Source organism: Elaeis guineensis, chromosome 8, assembly GCF_000442705.2.
Source record: "Elaeis guineensis isolate ETL-2024a chromosome 8, EG11, whole genome shotgun sequence".
In the NCBI taxonomy this organism is placed as follows: Eukaryota; Viridiplantae; Streptophyta; class Magnoliopsida; order Arecales; family Arecaceae; genus Elaeis; species Elaeis guineensis.
Window position 1 is genome coordinate 27026474 of NC_026000.2, and position 26558 is coordinate 27053031.

Here is a 26558-nt window from a genome sequence, read left to right on the forward strand (position 1 = left end):
TAAAAAGGTGAAGTGGGTATAAATAATGGGCATAATACTATTCCAACATAGGTATGGAGTAGTTTATGGCCCTATGATGGAATAGTATTATACTCAAAATATGATTATTTTGCAAAGGGCGCTTGGCTGGCCTAAAGTTTTATTCCAGCTTTTTGCTCCAACAAAACACCACAAAAAAAAAAAAAAAACGCATACATAAATAATGCTTTACGTAAAGGTTTTTTCACCAAAAGCAAGAAATTTTTTTTGGGATAAAATACGTAAAGAAAGGCCTCCCCTTGGTAGATCAAACGTGGCCAACACTAACTCGGTAGTGTTTTTTATTGTTTTCAGTCAAAAAAAAAAAAAAAAAAAAACACTGATTCGGTAGAGATAGGCCTCCGAGGCCGTTACAACAGCCGAGAACTCCTAACTGGATCACACGGTAAATGCGACCCCGCTTAACTTACCGTACTAAGTGAAAAGTACGCTTACCGTCACCGGTGGTGACCTTACATCCACAGTACTCACCCCCGCTTTGGCCTCATCGCTTCCCACGTTTCCTCTTCCCATCAGAACAAAACTACCTCTCTGTCTCCATCCTCATCCAAAATTCTTTTCCTCCTAGAAAATTGAATCCAAAATTCCAGAATAAAACCCTCAGGAGGAGGAGAAGAATTCCGAGATCAATAGCGCGGCCATGGATGCCTTCGCTCTCAATCCCACGAGCGGAGGGCTCGTCTTGGGGGCAGCGACGAAGAGGCTGGAGAAGAGGCTGCTGGCCGTGAGGCAGAACGCCGGATGGAGGCTTCTTGGCGGCGAAGAGGAGGCCCCGGTCTTCGGCGGAGGGTTCGAGATGAGAGTTTCGGCGAGGGGGGCCGTGAGGTTGTCGTCCTTGGGGAATCGGTCTTTTGTGGTGAGGGCCTCGGGCAAGAAGAAGGACCATGATAATCCCTCCTCTTCCGGTAAAGGTCTTCCCTTTTATTTTTGTTGTGTTCTTCTCGCATTTGATTTGGAATTATTGGTTTTTAGAGGATTTTTTTGAGATGGGTGGTGTTTTCTGTTTGTGATCAGGGGGAAGAGGTTATGGCTGGTTTTGTTTAGAATGTATTTGTATAAAAAGAAGAAGCATCTTTCTGAGGTTTTTTTCCTTTTTTTTTTTTTTTTTGGTTTTCGGTTGTTAAATTAAGTTTATCGGTTTCTCAGATTAACAAACGGAAAAAAAAGAATCATTAAAATAAGAAAAAATTGAATGTTGGGTATATAGTTTTCGTTTCTTTTCCATTCCAGACATGGATTTTACATTCTGGTAAGATGGTTTGACAAATAGTTTGGCTTCCGCAAACGGTTAGAGTTTGATTGTTTCTTGTATCTTAATAATCTGATCTTCCCTAGCTGTAACCATATGAAAGTACTGTTTTATTACTCTGACAACAGTTGCAGCAGGATTTGATGAAAATTATCCCTTCTTTAGACAGTTATATCTTTTTCCAATGGCACCTACAAAATAGTGTGTATTCTTGTTGAAGTTCATCCATACTTACCTTGAGTATGAGAGTTTTTGCTTGTTAGGCATGCATTTGCCCGGATCAACATATTTCTAGTTTTTCCCTTTGAATATGAAATCAGATGTCAGATTGAAGAAATGAGTTTGCATGTCATTGGAAGCTGGATTGACACCAGGAGGTATTGAAGGAGGTTGTTCTATTGATTTTAGAGATTTGTCATAGACTGCATATCGATTTATAGGTAACCAGGATGTAAGGTGATGATTTTGCAGAAAAAGAAACTCTTAACACCACATTGATATTTCAGGCAGTGAATTTGGGCACAGTTTCGAATCTAGGAAGCTATGCCAATAAAACTATTGATCAAGCATTTAAGCTTCAAATAAACAGTGCAAATCTAGAATCTAAGGACAAGGTTGTGTGACTGCCTAAGTGAGGCTAGGTGGTGAACTCTCTGCATGGCCTTGGGAGACAACTGGGCACTTAGACAGCTGCCTAGGGAGGAAAGTGCTCCAAAAGCGGCAGCCAGGACGCTGCAGGGCCACAACCCACAACCATCAAGAAGCAGGAGGTGAGGCAAGTGAAACAAAGGTTAGGTAGCAGAACAAAAGGGAAATTATCAGCAAAAAATAATTCCTAGATGAAAAAGTGGTAGGAGGAAAAGAAAAAGAGGAAGAAAAATGCAAGGAAGGAGAAGAGGAAGATATAAATGGGTCTGAAGAAGAAAGAAAACAAATATACATACACCTGGCACTGGTTCTGGCAACTGCAGCTGCTGCTGCTCCTCGTATGTGCAGGCTGACCTGTTGATAGTTGTTGATCGGCACACTGATTGCTACCAGATTGCTGGTAGCCTTTGGTGCTCTCCCAAATGTCCCATTTGAGGCTTGAAAAGGGAAAGATGGCAAAGAGGAAAGAAAATGGCAGAGAAACCCTTGAAGAAGTATGGTTTAAGTGGGCCTGGCTCGGCAGCCTGGCCAAATTAAGCACCTAGGTGGTCATTAGGTGCATAGGTTGTTGCTTTTAAAAACAGCGGCTAATAAAGTTAATAAGGAATGAACCTGAATGATCTTTCAAAGACTCCTATGGATGCAATGAAAGTGCATTAAAGTAGATTCATCATGCTGCGGCAACAATCATCTTGAAAGAAACAATTTCTTGCTGATGTGGAACCCTTTATCAAGGGGCATGTGATGATGATTATCAACAAGGGATGAGAGTTCAAGAACTTATTTCTTTTTCTAAAAGGAGAGCTAACAGGGTTTAGATCATGAAAAGTACAGGTTTTGTCGCGCTATGGAATTTTAGCTTCAATATTTCATCTTCATCAAGGTTTTGTTTGGTTTAAAAGTTTCAATATACACATGTAATGTATGGACAAATTTGAGGCAGACTAAGGTAGAATTTGAGATTTCTCTCAGCTAATGGTGAGACTCCAAGGTGAGAAGACGAGTATGCCTCTGCTTCCTTTAGGTCATGACTCCTTGAGGAAACCCATTGAGATGACTTGCAGTCATCTAGCTGCTGATATGTCCATCAGTTATCCATTTACTTGCTTGTTAATTCTTAACCAACATTTCAAATCTCATTTTCTTTTATAAATCATCAAACATAAGTAGCCTAGCATCTAGAGTTGCATCCTTTTGTTTGTTTCTAAACTACTTTTTCATTTAATGGAACTGGATCTTCTAGTAATTATCTTGCATCATGAATGTGTTCCATATTCAATTCCATTGATGCTTGAAATGAGATTTTATTACATTTTGATATTGATACAGTAGTGGTAAATTTGATTTTGTTTGGTTAGCAGGAAATGATGATCCATCAATTCCTGGGGGAGATGCTGAATCAAAATCCAGTGACTCCACCCACAAGTCCCATTATACATTGTCTGAGTGGCGAGATTTCAGAGCAAAACTTGTGCATGATGAGCAGGTGAATTGACTAGTTGAAATAGTGTAGCTAGTCATTCCACTTAATAGTCATTTATAGTGGAGGTAATTTTTAGCATTTCATATAATGGTGAGTTTATTTTTCGAATATGGATAGTCTCCTTGGATGTGACTCGCACTTCTTGTGACACATCACAATGCCTCTCATGCATTTCTTGCTTCAGTTATTAACTGTTGTTACCATGGTTTTGCAATGTCAAATTCTACTCAATCTAATTTTGATACTTCAAACTACACTTTGATCAGCAAGTACATTTGTTAATTAGATACTTTAAACTACACTTTGGATCAGCAAGTATATTTATTTGATTATTTAATAATATTCAAAATAATTTTGTCCACCCAATTCATTTCTGTTCACATCCTCCCTAAAGCTATATAAATGAAAAATGTACTTCCAATGCTTTTTTTTTTTGGGGGGGGGTACAAATTCCCATGCTATTTGCAACAAAGTATGTTAGCATGGTTTTCTTGTAAGTCCTTGCCAGTGGATATAACACCTATTCAGTTGTTTTACATAAATCTTAAACTAAAGCTTTTTACAAGCAAAATGTAACCTAGGTTTAACCAAATAAGAACCTTACTTGAACTAGATCTCTGATTCTTTTTTTCCTGAGAATAATATTCTAGGCTCATGGACAACTCTTTTAATGCACATGTCGGTGTGGATGGAACCCTGTTTCCTCTTACATAATGGAGCCCCAGTTTGTGAGTGAGGTTGCATTGGAATGATGAAATTTTTGGACCGGTTAACTAACATCCTGATAAGCAACCATAGTTGATAAATATCGACCTATGCAAGCAGCCAAGAAAAGAACAAATCAAGTGGAGCTGGCTACATGGTCTTTAGATGTGCCTTATAGCACTGGTTAATTCAGGACTTGCCTCTCTGATAACTTATGCTCATTGACCTAAGTGAATTATGCTCATTTAACTTTTTTTTATTTTAACTACTCTAGCAGTGCTCATGATCTCAATTGCTGTATTGTAATCAACTTGGCTTGTTTAAGTAGCAAGCATCGATGGTGGCTTAGCTAGTGTATCACTTAGTGTCAATGTCCATGACTTATGAAAGACAACCCTTTCCTTTGCTTACTCAGTTGCAGTTGGTGGATCCTGATGCTCTTGCGAAAGATACAGCCTCATCCCGGCAGCTTGGTCTAAAATGGGCACACCCACTTTCCATGCTGGAAACTGGGTGTCTGTTAGTTGCAACGGAGAAGCTCGATGGATTAAGCAGCTTTGACAGAACTGTTGTCCTCCTCCTCCGGTTAGGAAGCAGAGACCCCAGAGAGGGCCCCTTTGGAGTCATTCTCAACCGCCCCCTCGACAGGAAGATCAAGCATATGAAGCCATCCAATCCTGACCTCGCAACCACCTTTGCAGATTGCTCGCTTCACTTTGGGGGCCCCCTAGATGCTAGCATTTTCTTGCTGAAGACCAGTGGAAATTCATCAGTACAAGGCTTTGAACAGGTGATCCCAGGCATTTGCTTTGGTGCCAGGCACAGCTTAAATGAAGCTGCAGCACTCATCAAGAAAGGGTTGCTTGGACCCCAGGATTTCAGATTCTTCGTTGGGTATTCTGGGTGGCAGTTCGATCAGTTGCAAGAGGAGATCAGGTTGGGTTACTGGGTTGTTGCTGCATGTAGCTCGCATTTGATTAATGAGGCGTTGGCAGGTTCTTCATCAAATCTGTGGGAGGAGATTTTGCAGCTGATGGGGGGGCAGTATTCAGAATTGAGTAGGAAGCCGAAGCAGGATAGCTTTTGAAGAAGGTTGCATGAGATGCCATCCAGTGCAAATACTGGAATCATTTGTACAGCAGGTGCTTACAAACTGAACTTTATAGGACTAATTATTTTCTTCCCTAAAGTTTTAGGATTAGTTTCTTGTACGTAATTTCTCATTTTTATATGATAAAGGCACTTTCCGGAAGTAATTTTGCAGAATGATTGATGGTAGCATTTCAGTTTAATTTGTGAATTTAAATGGCTTGGTGGATTGATCATTTCCAAATCATATTGGAGAATCTGATTTGTTATTAATGTTGTTGGATGAACTAATTTAATTAACTGCCATGCAAAATCTTGATTCGACCATTGCACGCTCCAATGCCACCATGCAAATAAAAGGCCTCTCCTTCTTGATACTGGATGCTCTCTCTCTCTCTCTCTCTCACACACACACACACACATTCACATACACATACAGGCAAGCAGATAGTCTCAACAAATCACCATCTATATATACATGTAAGACAATATCCACACCAATGTTGCAACTCATGAAGACTCACCAAGATGCTTTCCACTTCACAGACTGAAAATATAGTCTACTGCTAACTTGGCAGAAAAAACAATCTGCTAACCTAATGAAGAAAATAGCAGCCTACATCCACCACACCAACAAATGCCTAGCTTATTGATTGCGTCAAATGACAAGCACCAGCTCCGTCACCAACACCCGGCCCCCATCCCTATGCAATACCCAAGAAGCAGCTTAACCTCCTCTAAAATCAAGTTTAAAAAGGTACAGCAGCAACAATTACCTCTGAAAACTACAAATAAAGTCTCCCTGTATTCCTTGCAATGTCAATTTTTTGAAGAATATAAAAGAAATAAATGAACCGTATGTCTAACATGTCACTATATCTTCCATGTACTAATTGATCACTAGGGATCACAGATACTTCGACAGCTTCCAGTAAAGGTATTCTCTGTCAGGCCTAACATTTCTTCCCTTTTCTTATGAGTTTGATAAGGTATGCAGGGCCAAAACAAGCATCAGCATTAGCTAAAACCGAACTTGCACCTATGTAACTTAAGAAAAACATGAACTCTCTTTAAGCAAAGTAGGGGAATCTGTGACAAGAATAAAAGCAATCCCCTTATATCAGCCCTGTTCCACTCACCTTCAGCGAACATTATGATAAACTCACTAGATTCCTTTTTTCCACATTCACCAAAGCCCTACCTCTTAACTCATCATCTATTTGTATCCAATGCTTCTTTTTTTTCTTTTTGTTTTTTTTTTGTTTTTCATGAAAGCAGATAGTTCATACAAGTCTTATATAAGAACAATTAACAAAATTAGAAAACAAAATATTTCTAAAGTCTTCTGAAGTAGCCAACATGTCAGTCCATAGGACGTCCACCGAATGCTAAGTCATGAAAGAGGCAACCCAATCCGCCGTATTATTCATCTCATGGTAGACATGCCTGACTACCAGAGAGGCGCAGTCCACCAAGGTCCTCCTGATATCACCTCGCAGTATCAAGTGCTTCTTTGTCACCAGAGTTATAACTAAGAAATGCAAAATGGCCAATCTAGGCTTTTCCAACATATAACACGTATCTCTTCAAGGCATCCATAGACTAGATGTTTGTCTTCAACATAGATGATTAGGACTGGCACTGAAAATGCATACCATGCAAAAGCAATTATCAGTTAGCATTATTGTACAGGATAGCACAAATGAATTATTGGATGAATCTACAATACATATCATCAGATCCTTGCTAACCATAGTGGGCTACCGAGGTTATTCAAATACACCATGCACCAAGGAGGCCAAACTGGACACCCATTGAATTATGGATGCATACATGTTTACCCTTTTTCTTAAATTCTTCAGAGAGGGGCATTAGTAATATTCTGTTGAATGCAGACAAGACTTAAAAAGTGTATATCCACACAAACCAACTTCAATCCACAAAATTTCTCACAAAATGCAGAAGGAATAAGATTGCACCTCCATTTTCTTTATTGATGAAGAGCTCTATAGTTCTGAAGGATTTTATAGGTCAAGCCATACTACCTCTTAGTTTTTGACCAATATATTGCAGAAAATATAACAAAAAATGGAGCATGTTATTTTCTTCATGCACATTAGGAACCAGACACATGCTAAAGGTACATTATTCTGTAGGTCTCAACCACTTGCACACACCATGCACTTCACAGCACCCCTAACTTTGCAGAGCTGACAGGTGGGACAACATTAGAAGCCCACACAACAAGGAGAGCAGTTAGGTGCACAGGGAGCAGGGGCACTCAAGACCTACACTGTACATCTGGCACAGCTCCAAGAACCCATCATTCAAGAATCACACTCTCTGTTTATCACAAGTGCTAATGCCCACCAGAAAGTTGATAGAGTTCAATATACAATCCAGATCTTCCTATCTTATAAGTTTTGCCAAAATGATGGTACTTGATCATCCCTCAAAACAAAGCATTCTTGTACAAAATACTCTCTTACCATCATAATCATGAGAAAAGAACCTTCATAGAAAGAACTCATCTCAAATGCCTTGATGATCCAAACATACCACCTCTATCTCATATGGTTCTCAGGCATATAGAATTTCTTTTTAAACCATGAAAACCATGGTGCATAGCATTAAGGTTCTCTCTAGTTCTATTAAATCTAGTTCTTCTAACCCCTCTCCATGAATTGTTTCATCTCTCATTCCATACCATTGAAAAAGAGACTTCCCATGCAAGGTTAAATCCATTGGGTCAATGCTGGGCTCTTTTTTTTTTTTTTTTTTTTCTTTTGGCCTCATTCTAAACATCCCATTGTGTTCAACACGAATAGCCACATCCACCCTCAATCTTACCCACTTTCCAAAAGAACTCTTTAGTTCTTCGACCTTGCTTATCACACCTACAAGTTCAAGTTTGCTTATCACCCCTTTGACCCTAAAAAAGGAGCTAAAAACTGCTGAAAGGTTGGATAAACAACTATGAACTTAGCCTAACCACCTGTGCTGCATTGTTGGTTCAGCTTCAGAATTTCTGGGGACCCCACATCTTTGGACATTTTGATGTGACATAGCATAACACTCTTTAACACCCCAAAACTGGAGCATCTTGCCTACAACTGGAAGTAGGGCTGAGCAAATAACTGAAATCCAAAGAAATCCACCCAAGCCAACGCAATAAACATCGATTTCGGTTAGTTGAAAGACATAAATCGAGTGGAATCGGATTGGGATTTGTAAAAAATCGGTTATTTATGGTCGGGTTCGGTTCCTACACTTTTATCTGTATGAAACTGAACCCAATCAATGTAGTATTTTAAAACCATCTGTATTTTATTTTTGGGACGGCATCATTTAGATTTCAATACTTCATTCTAAAAAATACCCCGTCACCTACTTGGATTCATGGAATATTAATATTGAATTGATGATGAAAGCACATTAATTTGAGATAATTCTAAATGAAAGCTTTCAGATGTAGTTGCTTTCAGATGAGTAAATCTTTCCTATTTCTGTTTTGTTTTGTACAGGTTCAAAAATAAATCCAAAATTTACAACTTATAAGGTTTAGACCTTTTTGCATTAAATTGATTAAAAAAAAAAAGCAAATAAGCTTAAATAGGCCAACATTGGACTTAAAATCAACATTAGATCAATATTGAAGCCAAACCGATACAATCCATCCGAATCCGCTACAAACTGTTCACTTCGTTTCAAATGGTTTATAAGATAAACGGTCGGTAGCCGGTTGAATTTTTTTCAATCCGATTGGATTCGATCAGATAAAATTTTTCTCTAACCCGACCAAACCCATCCGTGCTCAGCCTTAATTGGAAGCATCAATATTCGATATGATATTTGAAGTGCCATGTTGAAGGATAGATTTGGGCAAGTGATGGTACCTGGAAATATCTTGTCTCCATCAACTGAAAGTAACATTATTCATTTTTGAAGTGCTATGCTAAGAAACACTTTAGTGCAAACGATGCTATCTTAAATCTAAATTGTCCAAGTCTTCAGCATTATTGGCCTAAAGTATCTAATTCTAGTGAAATACCATGACTTTTCTTACTTTCTTAATCTAATATGGTATAAATGCAATATTTAATATTAAGCACCATCTAATAATTTATTCTAGCAATTGACATCTTTTACTATTTTCAAAGATTTTACCTTCATATAACATATTTTGTAGAATTGCAATTAATCTAGTTTTCTATAGCTGGCTGTCTCATACACTCAGGTATACCTAAACATTTGGTAATGGTATCCATGACAAGCATCTAAGTAAAACCACAGTAACTAAAATTGGAAGCATATGCCATACGAGTTTGGGAGCAATCTTGCACCCAAACTCATTTTAGCATTCATATATAACAACATTTAAAATTATAAAAAAATAAAATTATAATCTTTTTACAGATATACATGATAGTTGGATTCAGAAGCATAACAGAATTAGGAGAGGAACTTTATCTCCTTATAAAACTACCCACCCATTATTTATTTTTTCCATGACAAGATACCAACCATTCTACCAAACTTCCTACCAGCTTTAACAGGACAGCAACCCTAAACTAAAAATATTCAGATGTCTGTGCAGCATGATTGATCATACTCAGGTAATTAGCACACTAGTAGATAGATGATTTAAAGACCATTTAGAAAAGAAGGGAGGAAATTCACTATAAATGGATCCTATAGAATAATTAGCATTTTGCTAGTCAATTTTTAGGTTGTAGACCTCACTCACACATTATCCCATCCAATAGCAGCATGGTAGCCAAGATTAAAGTCTTGATACCGGCAACTTACTGGTACATATGCATTAGTTTGGTATATATCATACTGTCACACCGTATACCTGCTGGTGCTGGCATAGCAAAATTCAGATATTGTACCATCTGCCAATATGATATATCAAGGGGCACACCAGCACAAGTACCTTGCGTTATAGGACAAGTAGTTGATAGGATGTTTATGGTACAGTACTTCAATCCACGATAATCTCTCTAAAGGTGAACCACAAAAAAGAAAAAGGTTCCTCCTACTTCAAAAACTCTATAATTTGAGCACTTATAATGAAGTAACCAAGAAAGAAAGGGACAACCAAATTTATTCTCAAAATCCATTTATAACATATGCCCAAGCCAGAAACTTCAACAAATAAATAAGAAGACCTAACCCTTTTCAACAACTTTTTTGAAAATAAATCTAGTATCTATGCTTCTCACCTATACATATGTGCACAATAAAGAATGATCCAATTACATCTAAGACCAAATAAAAGCACTTTAATTCAAAGTGTGAAAAAAAGCGAAGAAAAAAACTATGCTTCCATTTATTTATCATAATTCTAAAACATTTATGGGTTTCATTTCAATAAGTTGCACCAAAACTAAGAATTGTTTCGTTGTCTACAACTGTGATGCAAATGTGCAGGCATAATTCCCCCAACTCCTACATTTATATTGACTTGAACCATAGAAGGGCTAATTGACTAACAATCATGTGCCCCTTATACAAATGAGCACTTATCCACATATATAATTTCCTTCCTACTACTTTGAGGCTACAACCTTGCCAATGCAAACCCAACAACATGCATTTTAATTTCAGGTTCAAATTTAGGTTCCACAACATTAATCATGATTTGCAGCATTTAGGATCTCTATGAAATGAAACAGATTATGTTGTTGAGGTCTAGTTATGCATCATGTGCTTGACAAAAAGTAGATAGTTTTAATGGCTCAACCAAAATTTTTCATACAACAAACAGTTAGAAGCCCCCAAACCAATTACACTTTGGTTCAAACATGTTTTAAAATGTATAAACTTACAAAATGAATTTATGCCATACATTTCACATAGCTCGTCAAATAAGTGACGCAAATTGACCGAACAATAAATTATGTTATCTAAAGGAAAGCAATAGTATAATTACATTCATTTAAAACCACATTAAAGAAAATTAGAACAAGAGCAACTTTCGAGGAATGAAAGGTCATTTTCATAGCACAACAATATTGGACCTTTTCTTCTAAAGAAAGAATTGCAGGAGTGCATAAAACCTTTGAAAAAGACTCATATTCATCAGATATTGGATGATGGCATCAACAACATTATTCCAATTTATCCTCCACAGGCATATGCCAACATTGCTATTTGCTGGCTTAACTTAAATGATGGGCTCACATGACGGATTGCATGGTATATGTTGACTATTATCCAAGTGATAACATCAAAAAATTGATTTTTCTCTATAGGTCAATTAAATATAATGATTAACCACTTTTCTGAAAGTGCTTACCCAACATGATTAGCATACGTTATGCATCCTACTAATTTATTTACTTTCTAAAAGCAAATTCATAATAACAGATCCAAGAAAGCAAGTCAAAGTAGATATTTCAATCAAAATGAGACAAGTTGCTCAATACAAACATCACTCGCCAATTTTTACATACATAACGGGGAGGAGGAGGTGACCACAAGAGAGAGAGAGATGTAATGCAAAATATCTAATCAACGTCACAAACATAAACAGCGTAAACCAACAGACAAGCCAAGTCACCATAAAGTACTCCTGTACTTATACCAGACAAGATGAACCTTTATATCATTGACTGAATCGTTTTTAAAATGTTAATACACAAAAATTATAAATATTATGGATAAGAAAGGCGTGATTCAACAATTAACACCAGGCTCTAATACTTTAATGACTATAACTCCCGAGAAGAAAACTACTCACTTCAAATTTATACCTTAAGAATACATCAGAAAACCCTTTGTCGATTTATGTCCAGCTGACAACCCTTGGAGCAATCACAAGCCAGTTTCTTCCCCCAAGAATGAGAAGACAGGGGCTTCATGAAGAATAGAAGATTGTAGTTCAGGCAGCTACCCGCTGGAATTGAGGAGGAAAGTTGCCTGCACTCCTAGCAAACAGACGTTCTATCTCATCATGTCGTCCTGCTTTCCTGAAAGTATCCAATAAAAACCCATGCGACTCAGGTGACACAGCTATTCTGCTCCTCACCATCTCCTCCAACAAATCCCGTCCTCGGTCCAGGTTTCCTTCCTTGCATAGCCCTCTAACCAAAATCTCATAACTCACTGAATTTGGCCTAAGCCCTCTCTCTCCCATCTTTCCAAAGATCTCCAATGCATGACTGACCAATCCTGCCTTCACCAACCCATCAAACATTTTGTTGTAGAATCCCACGTCAACCTTCGGAGCCCCTTCTGCCATGCTCACCATCTTCTCAAAATACCGCAGGGCATCATCCACTCTCCCTTCTTTAAAACACCCATCGACCAAAAACCCATAGGTCGCTGCATCTGGATTCACCGACTTGCCAGGCATCTCTTCAAACAACTTCTCTGCTTCTAAAAGGAGGCTGTTTTCACAGAGCTTTCCAATGATGTTGTTGAAGCAGCCAACATCCATAGCACATGGCTTCTTCCCTGTGCGGTGAAACACCTCGAGGGCATCTAAAAACTTCCCTTCCTTGAAGCACTGGTTCACCATGAGATTGTAGGTGTCGGTGTTCATGGCGATGAAGCTGGGAGGCGTGTGGTTGTCGAGCATGTGCTCGAAGAGCTTGTTCGCCTCGGTCCGCTTGTCGTGCTTCAGCAAGGTCTCTATGAGGGTGTTGCAGGTGGCGGCGCTCATCTTGAACTGGCGGTCGAGGAGGGACTGGTAGGACTCCATGGCCTCCTTATGCATGCCGCGCTTCCAGTAGCCCTCCATGAGGGTGGCGTGGACGACGCCGTCGTAGACGAGGCAGCGCTCGCGGAGCTCGTCAAAGAGCTCGAGGGCCCTGTCCATGTTGCCACGGTCGATGAAGCCAGCCATGAGGGTGTTGAAGACGAGGGAGTCGGCGCCGTGGCCGCGGTTGAGCATCTCGCGGAGGAGGTCCATGGCCTCCTGGATGCGGTCGGAGTCGACGAGGCCCTTGGTGAGGTGGCGGTAGGTGACGGAGGAGGGGGAGAAGGGGGCGTGGTCGAGGATGTGGCGGTAGACGTCGAGGGCGGTGTCGACGCGGCCGGCGTCGCAGTGGCTATTGATGAGGATGTTGTACGAGACGACGTTGGGGACGATACTCGACTGGTTGAAGAAGAAACTGAAGAGGGCGACGACGTCGTCGAGGCGGCGGGCGCGGAGCATGGAGGCCATGACGGCGTTGCAGGTGAAGACGGTGGGGCGGATGGAGGAGAAGACGGCGTGGCGGGCGGTGGCGGAGGCGGAGTCGAGGTCGCCGGAGCGGATGAGGGACTGGACGCGGTTGTGGAGGTTGAGGCGGGGGCCGACGAGGGCGGAGGTGGAGTCGGGGAGACGGGGGGCGTTCGGGTCGGGCGGGGCGCGGGGGGCGTTCGGGTCGCGACGGAGGGCGTAGAGAGGGGGCTCGATGCGGAGACGGCGCTTGCGGCGGCGCCGCTCGGCGGCGGCCTCCTCAGCGGACGAGAAGGCGAAGGAGCGAGCGAGAGTGAGGGCGAAGGGGGGTTGCTGCGGATCACCGGCGACGACCGCGGCCAAGGGGAGGAGGGAGGATTTGGGGGAGGGGCGGCGGAGGGAGCGGAGGAGGTGGCGACACAGGGACATGGGGATCGAGATGGATGGATGATTGACTGGGCTCCTCCTCCTCTTCTCCTCCAACGAGAGAACTTTAGAGAGAGAGAGAGAGACAGAGGAGAATGGTGGGAAGGCGAATTGAACAAGGAGGCGAAAACCCTAGTTGGGACTCGGGAGGGAGAGGGGGTTTAATATGATGCGTCCGGATGGCTAAAACCCTCAGGGTGCGTTTGGTCCGTGACCGAGATGGAATAATGGATTTAAGTATCCGATCGGAATGAAATTCTCCCTAACCAAATGGAATTCACTCATTTCCACCCCAATTTCAGAATCCAATTCCACGGCTCCAACGCTTTGGTTGGAAGAAAAAAATAAATAATAATAATAATTTTTTTTTATACTTAAATTTTTTTATAAAATAAATTTAAAAAATAAAAAAATATATAAACCACTTCAAACCCATAATTTTTTGCTCCTCCAAATCAAATGAATTCAAAAAAAAATAAAAATTGATAAATCTTTTATAATTTTCATCTTATTTTTTAATAATAAAAAATAAAAATAATATTATATATTAATTTTAAAATTTATTTCAAAGATCTCACCTAAATCTTCTATCTGATTGAGATTCTCGTAGATGAAAAAAATTAATAAAAATAAAAAAATAAAGTTTTTTTGAGAGTATTTTTTTGAAATTTGGTGGATTCTTTTCAATGATATAATAGTAAAAAAAGATTGTAATATTTTTTTTTTCCTTTCTTCTTTGCTTTTAATAAAAAGGAAAGAAATTATTATTTTTTTCTTCTTTAAACTTACAATTAAGAGAAACAAATATACTTTTTTTCTTTCTTTTTTTTCTCTTTTCTGACACTTTTTTTTTTTTTCTTTTCTTCTCCAAACTCCCAACCAAGGCATAAATAATTCATGCAAATTAAATATATGTTTTTGTAAAGATTATTTTTATGTATATGTTTCCATAAAATTTGAATTAATTTTATATAAGTTTTGGTGTTAGTGCATGGTTACGTTGTTTAGTTGATAATGCCTGTGTTTTTGATTGACTTCTTTGCTTGCAAGAAGACCGTCATGGCATTAGACTGGTGTTTCTTCTATCATAGTTGGTCTCCCACCTGATTAGCATAGGTATAACCATGATTGACCTACCTTATTAAAAGTATGGGCAAATTTCCATATGAATGATCACTTGCTGTTAGACCTTTTTTGTGACTTCAGGCATGTAAATTTTCTTTACCAAAGTCATTTTCCTTCAAGATTGCCCTTGCTTTCTTTCAGGTTCCAAACCCTCATGTGAGCAACAAAATAAGGAACCTTCCATACAAGTCGCTTAGCTAGAGATAAAATGGACAGGTAAGAAATGCATTTCAATATTATCCCAGTTATTTTCCTGCTAAGTTTAGTGACAATATGAAGAGTGCACTACTAATTACCCAAAGCTTCACATTATTCTGTGCTTATACACAACTAGGCCTGCAGCTAGCATTTGATATATGATAGAAAAAGATGGACTACCAAAGAATATATCAGAAAGGAGTTAATTCAATGAAAACATTGACATTAGTGAGTCAAATGTTGTAGAAGATTAGTGCTTTATGGGACAGAAAAAGAGTTATGGATCAGTGAGACAGAATTAATGAGCTTGCATATTCACTCAGTCTGTTCGCCAACCATTTATGTATCTTTCAGATTATGTTAAAGAGGGAAGAGGAAGCAAAGTGACAGTTTTAGATCTGATGGTATGAAAATAAAACATCAAAAAGTTTAAACATTCATATGAAGTTGTGGAGGTGACCAAGTATTTCTGGATGTAATAAGTACTGTTTTAAACGGCGACATCTTCAGTTAGTACTTGCATTTGTAAGATATACATGTGCTTGGGTTTCATCACCTTTACCTGATCTTCATAATGACCTCACAATTTTATTTTTTATCCAAAAGTTCATCATCTCTGCACAATTTATGAACAACAGTGATAGAAGAAACAGGCAACAACAAATACTAACCAAAAGATCAAAAGCATTTACATCCAACATCATCACATTTTTAGGTCATGCACCAAATAATAGACTGATCTGAAGTCTATCATTCTGTCTCCATCACAAAAAAAAAAAACTTCTTTTTGTTTTGTTTTTTTTTTTTTTTTTTTGGTACAGAATAAGAATTAGTAAATAAATCCTCTTAGGATGAGGCATATACAGGATGTTAACATGAAAAACAAAGTTTGACGATAAGAGATGAACATACAGCAGAAGGTAAATCATAGGAATCTATGATCAAAACATCCTGTGTTTCTTCTTGAAAAAGGTGAATCAGAGAACAAATTGTTCTATTTTTGCATAAAAGACAATCAAATTTTCCATCATTAGTAATTGTTTTATTGATTATTTTACTTTATTATACAGTCAAGCTTGTATAGTTGCCCATCAAAAATACGTGCAAACTAATGAAAACGAAAAACTAATGTTGGAGATTATCTCCATGTGGCTCTCTCGGTTGCAACTAAGATGAAAGATTTAAAGCAGAAGAAATTGGACCTTTTGCATTCAATATGGGTCTTGCTGTTGAAGCTTCTACCTGAAACAAAAATTGGCTCCATATATCTAGCTAAGTTAGATAAATTGCAACACTAGATAAAGAACTCTAGCCCTATATCAAAGAACATCATTCTGACAAAGCTATGTTTCTACCTGCCTGATTGCCAGTCTTTTCTTTAACTACAATCACCATAGAACAAGTAGCTGATTTTTGTTTCTTTAACTACAATCACAATAGAACAAGTAGCTGATTTTTGTTTATTGTGGCAAGATTTTCATTCAAAGAGTTATTGGATTCAAAGTCCTAACCATCTTTTTCTCAAATGAACTGATTGTTAAATCGCCTATATAGAAAAATGTGGGTCATGACTCATGAGGTAACCAGTTATCATCATATGAAATCTTACACTGATTTCAAATGCTCCCTGGTTATTTGGTAATAGCATAAACGACAAGCAATTTAAATTGTACCAACTTGCACAGTCATTGATGAATGACCCTACAAAAATCATATCATGCCCCAAAATCCAATTACCAAAATAAATCCTACAAAAATATGTATCTCCCTTTTTGTTGTTGGGGGGCATAGCGCTCAACCCAAATAAACAGAATTCCTTTCCTTCTTGTTCCTTTTCTCTTTCAAGGAGAAAGAATCACAACATTAATGGGGGCAGAAGGAAAACTTCTAAAACTTGTCAATATTTAGGTGGATAATTTAGTTCTCTCCTAAGATGCTGGATCCAAATACTGCATTAAGGCAACAGAGCTGGTATACTCTTGAAAGTCTAAAATCTAGTGGACAAGTCCATCTAATTTTCCACTCTGATAGATTTGTAACAATTCTATGTATGATCCAGGATATGTATGGTGAACAATTTGCATGTGCCAGTTTTATTTACCAAAAGCAAAGGAGCACCCCACCCCTCTCTTCGTTCATTCAAGAATAAGCGAAGTAATAAGAAACCAAACAAAACAAACTAAATCCATCAACCAAAAGAAATAAGGAAAAGTAATATTAAGAACAAATACCAAACTTCCCTTGGCACACTGAAATACAAATAAATTGAGAACTCTCAAAGAATAAAAGTACATTAACATCAGAGGGAGCCATCAGACCTCTGTACTCATCACTCTATTTCTGGCATATGGCAAATTAATTGTATGTCAACATGGAGCCACCGTTACAATTCAGAAATTGTTATAGCAAAGTAGGGTCCCTACAACCAAATTCAAATAAACAAGACCATTTCTCACTGTTAAAGTTTACCACATTCTCATTGTCAAAAAGGAAAAGAGTGCAAATCCCAACTTCAAAATTTTGAATATAATGTCACACACAAGAGACATCCAGTATCCACCTTTCAGTAAAAGAAGGTCCCCAAAGCATAAAATGATGGTTGATATCAACAGAAGAAATTCATTTCCATCAAACCAAAATTTCATTATTTTTGCCTCCTTATAATTCAACAACCATAATCAAGATACACAAATGTAATTAAACATGCAATCACTAGATAGTTCCAATGTATACCCGTCCATGATCAAAACCCAATACAATTAAGGTAAAAGAGAAGGATAATAAATTCTTGATTTGAATCTCAAACAGCAGGATACCAGGTCAATAATTTGCGGTATAACTTTAAAACCAGAGCGCACCAACAATTGATATGGAGAATATGAACTTTATTCAATTCAACATCCAAATGCCAATGATAACAGATGTTGCGGCCAATCCCCCCATCGCCTGATCGCCGGGAAACGAGCGCCTGCAAAAAAAGAAGTCCACACTGACCGGAGGCGGCTCCGGCGGGGACCCTCCGATGGTCAAGTCAGAGAGGTGATTGGGCAATAGTGAAATGAAGAGAGCTCAATCGAGAGAGAGAGAGGGGGAGCAAGCCTGTGGTTTCGAAGTCGAAGTGGAGGTCCCCTGCACTGTTGCTTTCCCCGATTTATATAGTGGAGCGTGGTATGGCGCCGTCATTAATGGCGCGGACAATTGAGGAATTGTCAACTCACTGTAGACTGTCAGAGTCGCCGTAAAAGTGTCATATCGTCGTGGGGCTGTCAAATCGCTAGGGTTGACAATGCCCCAGGCGGGATAATGCCCTTAGGTGGCAGTGCCGCATGTTGCTGTCAGGACTGACAAGCTCTGACGGCTGTACGACGATCGGAGGAGTCGACCGACCCTAGGTCGGTGGCCATCTATGTGGCGTCGGGTGGAGATTCGGGCCCCTTTGACGGTCAGCAAGTCATGTTGCGAGAGTCGGCCATCAGACTCCCTGGTTCAGTTGGCCCGGAGAGTGGAAACCCGATCGACATATCCACGGACGGGAAGGGGCCGTTAATCGATCGGTCGATCGGTCGGTCGGTCCCTCCGGCAGTCGGTCGGTCGGACCCTCCGGCAGTCGGTCGGTCCCTCCGGCAGTCGGTCGGTCCCTCCGGCAGTCGGTCGGTCGGACCCTCCGGCAGTCGGTCGGTGGGACGGTCGGTATTCCCCAACAGTTGCCCCCCTCCACTCCTGAGTCGGACGGTGAGCTGGCCGATGCCATTGCTTGGACAGCGACGCTGGGCGACAAGGAGTGGAATCACCGTTTGCCCAATTCTGACCGTACCGCGGGTTGATGCGATGTCAGGCATCCTATGAATGCCTTGCGATCCGCTGGCGTCAGGCGTCCAGTCAGTGTCAGGTGTCATGTCGGCGTCAGGTGGTCGGGTGCCGGACGATTCTGTGTCAGACGACCGGATGTCCGGCGCCTTCTGGGGAACGCAAATCGTCGCCCAGCATCGATTCTGGGAGCGCGGGGCACCGTCAGGAGTCCCATCGGGAACGCGAATCGCCGCGGGTGCTTTAATTCGGAATCGTGGCCTCTTTCGCCACGTGTCGGAGGTGGTTGGGCCGGCGCCCCTCGCATTAAATGAAGACGGTGCGGCCGTCCCGGGATGGGCGCGCTGAATCATCGGGCCGAAGGGAGGGCCCGGAGGCCGCCACGTGTCGCACATCCGTGAGACCTGGGTCGGCGCGGGGGCATCTCGGCCGTCGGACGGCCCTATATATATAGGACCATCCGCACTCAAAACCCCATTCTTGACGTTTTTGCTGCAGAGACTCTGTCCGGGCGATTTCTCCGTCATCGCCGGCAGTCGTCTCTCCTCCCGCTCCCCAAAGGGTCCATTTTCGGTTTGTGATCTCCTCTTCTTCCTTCCTCTTCTTCTTTCTTCCTCTTCTTCTTTGCTTTTCCTTCGGTTCTGGTGCGATGGCCGGAAATCCGTCTCGGGGAGCTCGGTCGGAAAATCCGACCGATGACTCCCGGTCGACTCTGGAAGTTGAGGTTTCCTCGCTTTGGGGCCGAACGTTGATCGGTTTCGGAAGCAGTATCGCATCCCGGAGCAGTTTCAACTTTCCGCCCCAGGGGCCGGCGGTCGGGTTAACAACCCTCCGCCGGGCCAACTGACGCTGTATGTCGAAGATCTCCGCGCGGGTCTTCGGCTTCCGATTTCGGAGTTCGTCCGGAATCTGCTAAATTATTACGGACTCTGTCCGGCGCAACTGGCGCCGAACTCCGTCCGACTGATAATCAGCTTCGCACTGTTGTGTCAGCTTCTGCCGACCAACCCTCGCATCTCGCTCTTCCGGGCATTTTTTGTGCTCCGACCCCACCTTAAGGCCCGAGGGTGGTGGCTCTTCAACCCCCGGAAGGGTCTTTCCTTCATCACTGGTCTTCCATCGTCCATCCACGGGTGGAAGAACCAATTTTTCTTCATCTCATCTCCTTCTCTTGGGGCTTCCCTTCCCACTGGGGCGTGCCTCGAACCGAAGCAAACGACAACAGCCGGGTGGAGGCAGACGACCGGGAGGACTTCCACCGACTTAAAGACATGTCGGTTCCAAAGCAGAGGGAGCTTGTTACCGAACAAGCTCTCTATGACGCCGGCCTGAGCTTGGTCCCCCGACTAGGTATCGCCCGATCCCCCGGTCCTCTTTTCATTCAGCCCTTATTCCGGTTCTCAGATTAATATTTCTGTCGGTATCGCAGGGATACCTCCGAGGATGCGGCCAACCGACGCCGAGATTCGGCAGTACGCAGCGAGGAAGAGGCCGGCGTCGGGGGCAGGGCCTTCGCGTCCACCAAAGAAGCCCACTCCAGCGGCGCCGACCGTCGAAGCGTCGGCGATCGACCAATCGGAGCCGGTGATAGCGCTCGCGGCTCCGGCAGCGCATCCGGGGAGAGGCCGGTGGAAGAAGCGGCCGAAGGAACATCGGTGGCCTCATCGGCGGGGGTGGCACCGGAGGACGTTCGGGAAACCGAACACCCTCCGACGGCGTCTGCGGCCGCGATGGGGGGTGCCGGTTCAAACTCGAGCATCCCCTCCCTGCCGGTTCCGTCGGTCGGGGTGGCCGATCGGGGGAAGGCCCCGATGGACCCCGCGGACGACGCGAGGTCGGGGAGTCGCACCGTGCCGTCCAGCGCACAGTTCTCCAAGGGGCGTCGGCGTTGGCCGATCACAACCTGGCCAGGAGGCTGTGCCAAGGAATCCTCCTCCCAGCCGACGTGGAGGTGCTAAGGTCTCGGCAAGTGACCGAGATGTTATCTTCATTCTACCCGACCATGGTCGAGGTAAGTCCCGCTTCGCCTCGTTTTTCCTTAGTATTTTCGTTACTTTGTTTTCCTGACGAAACGCTTGCGTCGGCAGCTGATCTACACCATGTCGGAACTCGAAGCCGGATACCGGAGGTTCGGGAACGTCCGGGCGGCTTGGAAAGAAAGGTCGGTGGCGGCCGAAGCCGACCGGGCAATGCTGGTCGACCACCTGAAGCAGTCGGCCGACCGGGAGGCCAAGTTGGTGGACGAAGTCTCCCGCCTCGGGTCCGAGCTAAGGTCGGCCAAAAAAGAAGCCAAACGCAAGGGTCGAACCGTGCACCGTCTGCGGCGCGAGCGCGACGGTGTTGCCATCGAACTCGAGGGTGAGCGCGAGCAGCTTCGAGTCAGCTGGAAAAACTTGCCAAGGCTGAGGAAGATCTGTCAATCGCCCAGGCCGACGCCGACATATCGAAGGCAGAGGCAGAGTCGGCAAGGGACTCGCTCGGCCGGGCGGAAGCGGAAGTGAGGTCGGCGAAGGAGTCGGCCAGTCGTGCGGTGGACGACTTTCGCGCCACCGACCAATACCGGGAGGAAATGCTGGAGTCCGGCTTCGCGTCGTACCGGATGGGGTACGAGGACGGTCGGGATGCGGTCCAAGCCCTGTACCCGGAGCTGTACCTCAGCAGTATCGTCCCGCCGGGGGCCGAGGAGCAAAGTCACTGAAGAGATGGCCGACCCGCCATCGGGAGGCGTCGTCGTGGCGGGGGAGGCCGTCCAGGAACAAGTGGCCGAAGGAGAGACGGCCGCGACTCGTGTCCCGGCGCCGACTGCCAGCTCCCCACCAACCGACAATCCTGCTTCGGCCATCGACCCAGCGCCGATCATGGTGGATACACCGGTCATCCCCGATCTTCCGTCGGTCGAGGAGATCGACTCGGAAGGATGACCGCGGTCGCGTCGGCTTTTATCTTTTTTCGTTTTACTTCTTAGAACTATTGTAACTGGGCTTCGGCCCGATTTTGTAAACTCCTTTTGACCTTGAATGAAATCAGTCCTTTACTTTTTTCTTTGCTTGTTCTTCTTTCTCTTATGTGTTGTTGAATGCCTTCGTAAGTCGCTAACTCATATAGGTCGGTTAGGACGTTCGGCAACTCACGCCGCCATGAAGGTAGGACAAGTCCCGACCTTTGATCGGCCTTTGATAGCCAAGGTCGTCAGTCGGGCGTCCTTTCCCCGGCCGTGAGTCGAGCGCGTTTGTTGAGTCGGAAGCCGACCAACCGTGATAAAGGTTCGGTAGTCGGGTCTCTTCCGACGCGTTCAGTCGAATGTCGTCCGGCGCATTCAGTCGAGGGAGCACCGATAAGTCGGACCCCGATACCCTTGTGTCGGGTATCTGTACTGCGCCTCACGATATACGATGGTAAGCCGAATATCTTCCGGCCGGTCGTAGCCCAGTCGGTGAATCATGAATGCGACTGAGGTCGCATTGTGCGATAGACGGTGGCAAGCCAATATCCTTCGACCGACCGTAGCTCGGTCGGGAGTCGCGACGGCGGTCGCGCAGGCATTCCGCCTTTCTTTGGTCGGGGCTCGATCGGCGTGTTAGCCGATGGTCTGGCCCGAAAGTTCGACCGTAGAAGGAGTGTCAACTCCCGTCAATATAGATGTATCAGTCCTCGTAAGAGTCCGGTGTGTCGCCGAAGGTCGGAGGGGTGTGACCCCCGTCCATGTAGATATATCGGTCCTCGTAAGAGTCCGATGCGTCACCGACGATGGGATAGTCGGTTTCAGGCGGATACCAAGTCCGAGTCGGCATGTCGGGGCTCGACCTTGGTGAGCGCCGATCGTCAGTCGAAGAGTTAAACTCCGAGATTTCAAACCGGATTTGTATTCCGACTGGACAAGTACAAAATTCATTGGTAATACAACTTCAGGTTGTCGGCGTTCCACGTTCGGGGAATGGGTTTCCCTTCCAGAGTCTCCAGTCGGTAGGCTCTCGGACCATAGGTTTCTGCTACCGCGTAGGGCCCTTCCCAGTTTGGAGCCAGCTTCCCTTGGTCCAGGGGCTTCGAGACCTCTGCCTTTCTCAGGACCAAGTCATCAGGCCTGAAGAGCTTTGATCTGACTTTGGCATTGTAATGCCGAGCTACCTTCTGTCGGTATGAAGCCATACGAATTTGAGCCTCGTTTCGCAGTTCGGGGAGGAGGTCTAGGTCGGCCCTCGACAATCGGAGTTGTCCGGCTCTTGATACCGCTCGACCCTTGTAGACGGCAGTCCAACCTCGAGTGGAATCATTGCCTCCGTCCCATAGGCCAAGCTGAAGGGCGACTCCCCGGTCGGAACGCGGGGGGTCGTTCGGTAAGCCCACAGGACGGAGCCAAGCTCGTCGACCCAGAGGCCTTTGGCTTCATTTAGTCGGGTTTTGAGCCCGTGGAGTAAGATCCGGTTGGTCACCTCGACTTCACCGTTGGACTGTGGGTGCCCGACCGAAGTCAGTCGGTGCGTGATGTGAAACCTTGCGCAGAAATCCCTGAAGTCTTGGTTGTCGAATTGTCGTCCATTGTCGGTGACGATAGTATGCGGCAACCCGAACCTGAAGATGATGGATTTTTGGACAAAGTCCTCCATCTTCCGCTCGGTGATCTGCGCCAAGGGTTCGGCCTCCACCCATTTGGTGAAGTAGTCGATGCGACAACTATGAACTTTCTTTGACCCGATGCTGGAGGAAAAAGATCGAGAATGTCGACCCCCCACTGAGCGAAGGGCCATGGAGCAACAATAGGAGCGATTTGGCTGGCCGGTCGGTGCTATATGTTAGCGTACTTCTGCAAGGTTCGCACTTCCGGACCAACTCGACCGCGTCCTTTCTCATGGTAGGCCAGTAGTAACCCTGTCGCAGGACTTTGTAGGCTAGAGACTTGCCCCCCAAGTGATTCTCGTAGATCCCTTCGAGCACTTCTCGGAGAGCATAGTCTGCGTCGGTCGGTCCCAAGCACCTAAGCAATGAAAGGGAGAACGACCTTTTGTAGAGTCGGCCATCCATGATTATATATTGGGAGGCCGACCATCAGAGCCGCTTGGCCTCCGTGGGATCCTCGGGGCTGATCCCGTCAGTTAAGAACGGACGATCGGGTCCATCCAGCTTGGTTCAGCCGCCAGCTGCTGTATTTCTTCGACCCGATCGATGCTCGGCTGCTCGAGGTTTTCCACGAACGTCCGACCCAAAGAGTCGAAGGCCGAAGTCGCCAGTCTGGAGAGTGCGTCGGCACGGGCGTTCTCTGACCTAGGGATGTGGGAAATTTCAAAATACCTGAGGCGCGCCACGAGGTCCTTCACTTTCTGGAGATATTTGGTCATGGTCGGATCTCGCGCCTCGAATTCACCTTTGACCTGCCCCACGATCAGCTGAGAATCGGAGAATGCCCGGAGGCTGTCAATGCCCAGCTCCCTTGCCATCCTCAAGCCAGCGAGGAGTGCTTCGTACTCGGCTTGGTTATTGGAGGCCTTGAAATCGAATCGGAGGGCGTACTCGGCGACTACCCCATCCGAATTTGTGAGCAGGAGCCCTGCCCCGCTCCCCTGAGCATTTGAAGCTCCGTCGATGTGCAGTACCCAGGTGGAGACCGGGTCTGGCTCGGAGACCGCGTCTCGTCCTGGGTCCGCAGCTCCCGACCTTTGGTCGGTGGTCGGACATTCGGCGATGAAGTCGGCCAGGACCTGAGCCTTCAGGGCAGGCCGCGGTCGGTACTGAATGTCGAACTCGCTGAGCTTCATCGTCCATTTTGCCAGTCGTCCCGATGTGTCCGGTCGGCGCAATATCGCCCTCAGGGGCTGGTTGGTGAGAACCACTATGGCATGAGCCTGGAAGTATGGACGGAGTCGTTGTGCGGAGACAGTCAGGGTGAAAATCATCTTTTTCGTCTCCGAATATCGGGCTTCGGTGCCGTGGAGTACCTTGCTGGTATAGTAGATAGGCTGATGGGTTCGGCTCTCATTTTTTCGGACGAGCACCGAACTGACCGCCTCAGAGGATGTGGCCAAATAGAGATACAAGGTCTCCCCGACCTGCGGCTTCACGAGCAGCGGTGGGGAAGCCAAGTACTTCTTCAGATCTTCGAAGGCCCGTTGGCACTCATCCGACCAAGAAAAACCGTTTGCCTGCCGCAAAGTTTTGAAAAATGGAAGGCACCTTTCAGCTGATCGAGAAATGAACCAGCTGAGAGCAACGATTTTTCCGTTCAGCTGTTGGACCTCCTTCTTGGTGTTCGGATGACGCATGTCGATGATCGCCTTTATTTTCTCAGGGTTTGCCTCGATCCCCCTCTGAGAAACGAGGAATCCGAGGAACTTCCCCGAGGTTACTCCAAAAGCACACTTGGTTGGATTGAGCTTCATTCGATGTCGTCGTAAAGTGCGGAAGGTCTCCTCGAGATCCCGAACATGATCCGGGATCTGCGCACTTTTCACCAGCATGTCGTCCACGTATACCTCCATGTTGCGCCCGATCTGATCTTTAAAGACCTTATTGACAAGTCGCTGGTAGGTAGCGCCGGTGTTCTTCAGCCCGAAGGGCATCACCCGATAACAGTAGAGGCCCTTGGGGGTCACGAAGGCAGTGTGCTCCTCGTCTTCAGGCGCCATCCGATCTGGTTGTATCCGGCGAAGGCGTCCATGAAGCTGAGCAGTCGAAATCCGGACGTCGCGTCCACCAGCTGGTCGATCTTCGGAAGTGGAAAGCTATCTTTCGGGCAGGCTCGATTCAGGTCGGTATAGTCGATGCAGATCCTCCACTTTCCGTTGGCTTTTTTGACCATGACGACATTGGCGAGCCAATCGGGATACGTGGATTCTCTGATGAAGCCCGCCTCGAGCAGCTTGTCTACTTCTTCGTCGATGGCCCTCTGTCTCTTTGGAGAGAAGGACCTTTTCTTCTGCCTCACCGACCTCATCGTCGGGTCGATGTTGAGTCGGTGGGTTATCGTCTCTGGGGGGATGCCCGACATATCCGCTGCCGACCAAGCAAACATGTCGGCATTGGCCATCAGCAGCTTCGTCAATCGTCGTCGTTCGGGGTCGGACAGTTGAGACCCGACCCATACCTTCCGGTCAGGATTTTCCGCTATCGGGATCGACACGAGCTGCTCGGCCGGCGAACCCCGTTCTTCCTTCTCCCGTTGGTCCAGTTTGTCGATCGTCAGGGAGCCCCTCAACTCGTCGTTTTGAGCGGAGATCTGGAAGCATCGACGAGCGAGCTGTTGGTCTCCGCGCATCTCCCCGACCTCATTCCTGGTCGGGAACCGAACGAGGAGATGGTAAGTCGAGACAATCGCCTTGAGGGCGTTTAGTCCGGGTCGTCCAAGTATGGCATTGTAGGCCGAAGGCACTTGGACGACTGCAAAAGTTAAGGGGACCGTGCTTTGTCGTGGTTCGGTGCCGGCCGTCACAGGCAGGGTAATTTCTCCTTCCGTCACGACAGCATCCCCGGCAAAGCCGATCAAGGGCATAGAGACCCTCTTAAGTCGGTCGGTTGATAGTTGCATCCGGGAGAAGGTCGAGTAAAACAAAACATTTGTTGAACTTCCATTATCTACAAAAATTCTTTTTACATCATAGTTTGCTATTGTTGCCGAAACAACAACA

The 26558-nt window shown here is 44.7% G+C and overlaps 2 protein-coding genes across 3 annotated transcripts; one reads left to right on the forward strand and one right to left on the reverse strand.

The window, feature by feature from the left end:
• Positions 1-547: 547 nt before the first annotated feature.
• LOC105049797 (uncharacterized) lies at positions 548-5416 on the forward strand. Of its 2 annotated transcripts, none has more exons than XM_010929556.4 (3): positions 548-944; positions 3295-3422; positions 4540-5416. In XM_010929556.4, exons 1-3 carry the CDS (start codon positions 680-682, stop codon positions 5209-5211), a joined length of 1065 nt encoding a protein of 354 aa, XP_010927858.1. In that variant the 5' UTR covers positions 548-679; the 3' UTR covers positions 5212-5416. The 2 variants fall into 2 exon arrangements, with proteins under 2 accessions (XP_010927858.1, XP_010927859.1); XM_010929557.4 differs by having other exon boundaries at positions 550-944; positions 3298-3422.
• Positions 5417-6488: 1072 nt separating this feature from the next.
• Positions 6489-13958, reverse strand: LOC105049814 (uncharacterized). The gene is made up of 2 exons (XM_073262179.1): positions 11975-13958; positions 6489-6854 (listed from the first exon to the last, which is right to left on the reverse strand). Exon 1 carries the CDS (start codon positions 13813-13815, stop codon positions 12103-12105), a length of 1713 nt encoding a protein of 570 aa, XP_073118280.1. The 5' UTR covers positions 13816-13958; the 3' UTR covers positions 6489-6854; positions 11975-12102.
• Between the last annotated feature and the right edge of the window lie 12600 nt (positions 13959-26558).

What these genes read in the sequence shown, in the direction of transcription:
- LOC105049797 (XM_010929556.4), top strand. Translation starts at nt 680, where the DNA reads ATGGATGCCTTCGCTCTCAATCCCACGAGCGGAGGGCTCGTCTTGGGG. An exon ending in TGATAATCCCTCCTCTTCCG is followed by an intron (nt 945 to 3,294) that starts GTAAAGGTCTTC and finishes TTGTTTGGTTAG; the next exon opens with CAGGAAATGATGATCCATCA. An exon ending in AACTTGTGCATGATGAGCAG is followed by an intron (nt 3,423 to 4,539) that starts GTGAATTGACTA and finishes TTGCTTACTCAG; the next exon opens with TTGCAGTTGGTGGATCCTGA.
- LOC105049814 (XM_073262179.1), bottom strand. Translation starts at nt 13,815, where the DNA reads ATGTCCCTGTGTCGCCACCTCCTCCGCTCCCTCCGCCGCCCCTCCCCC.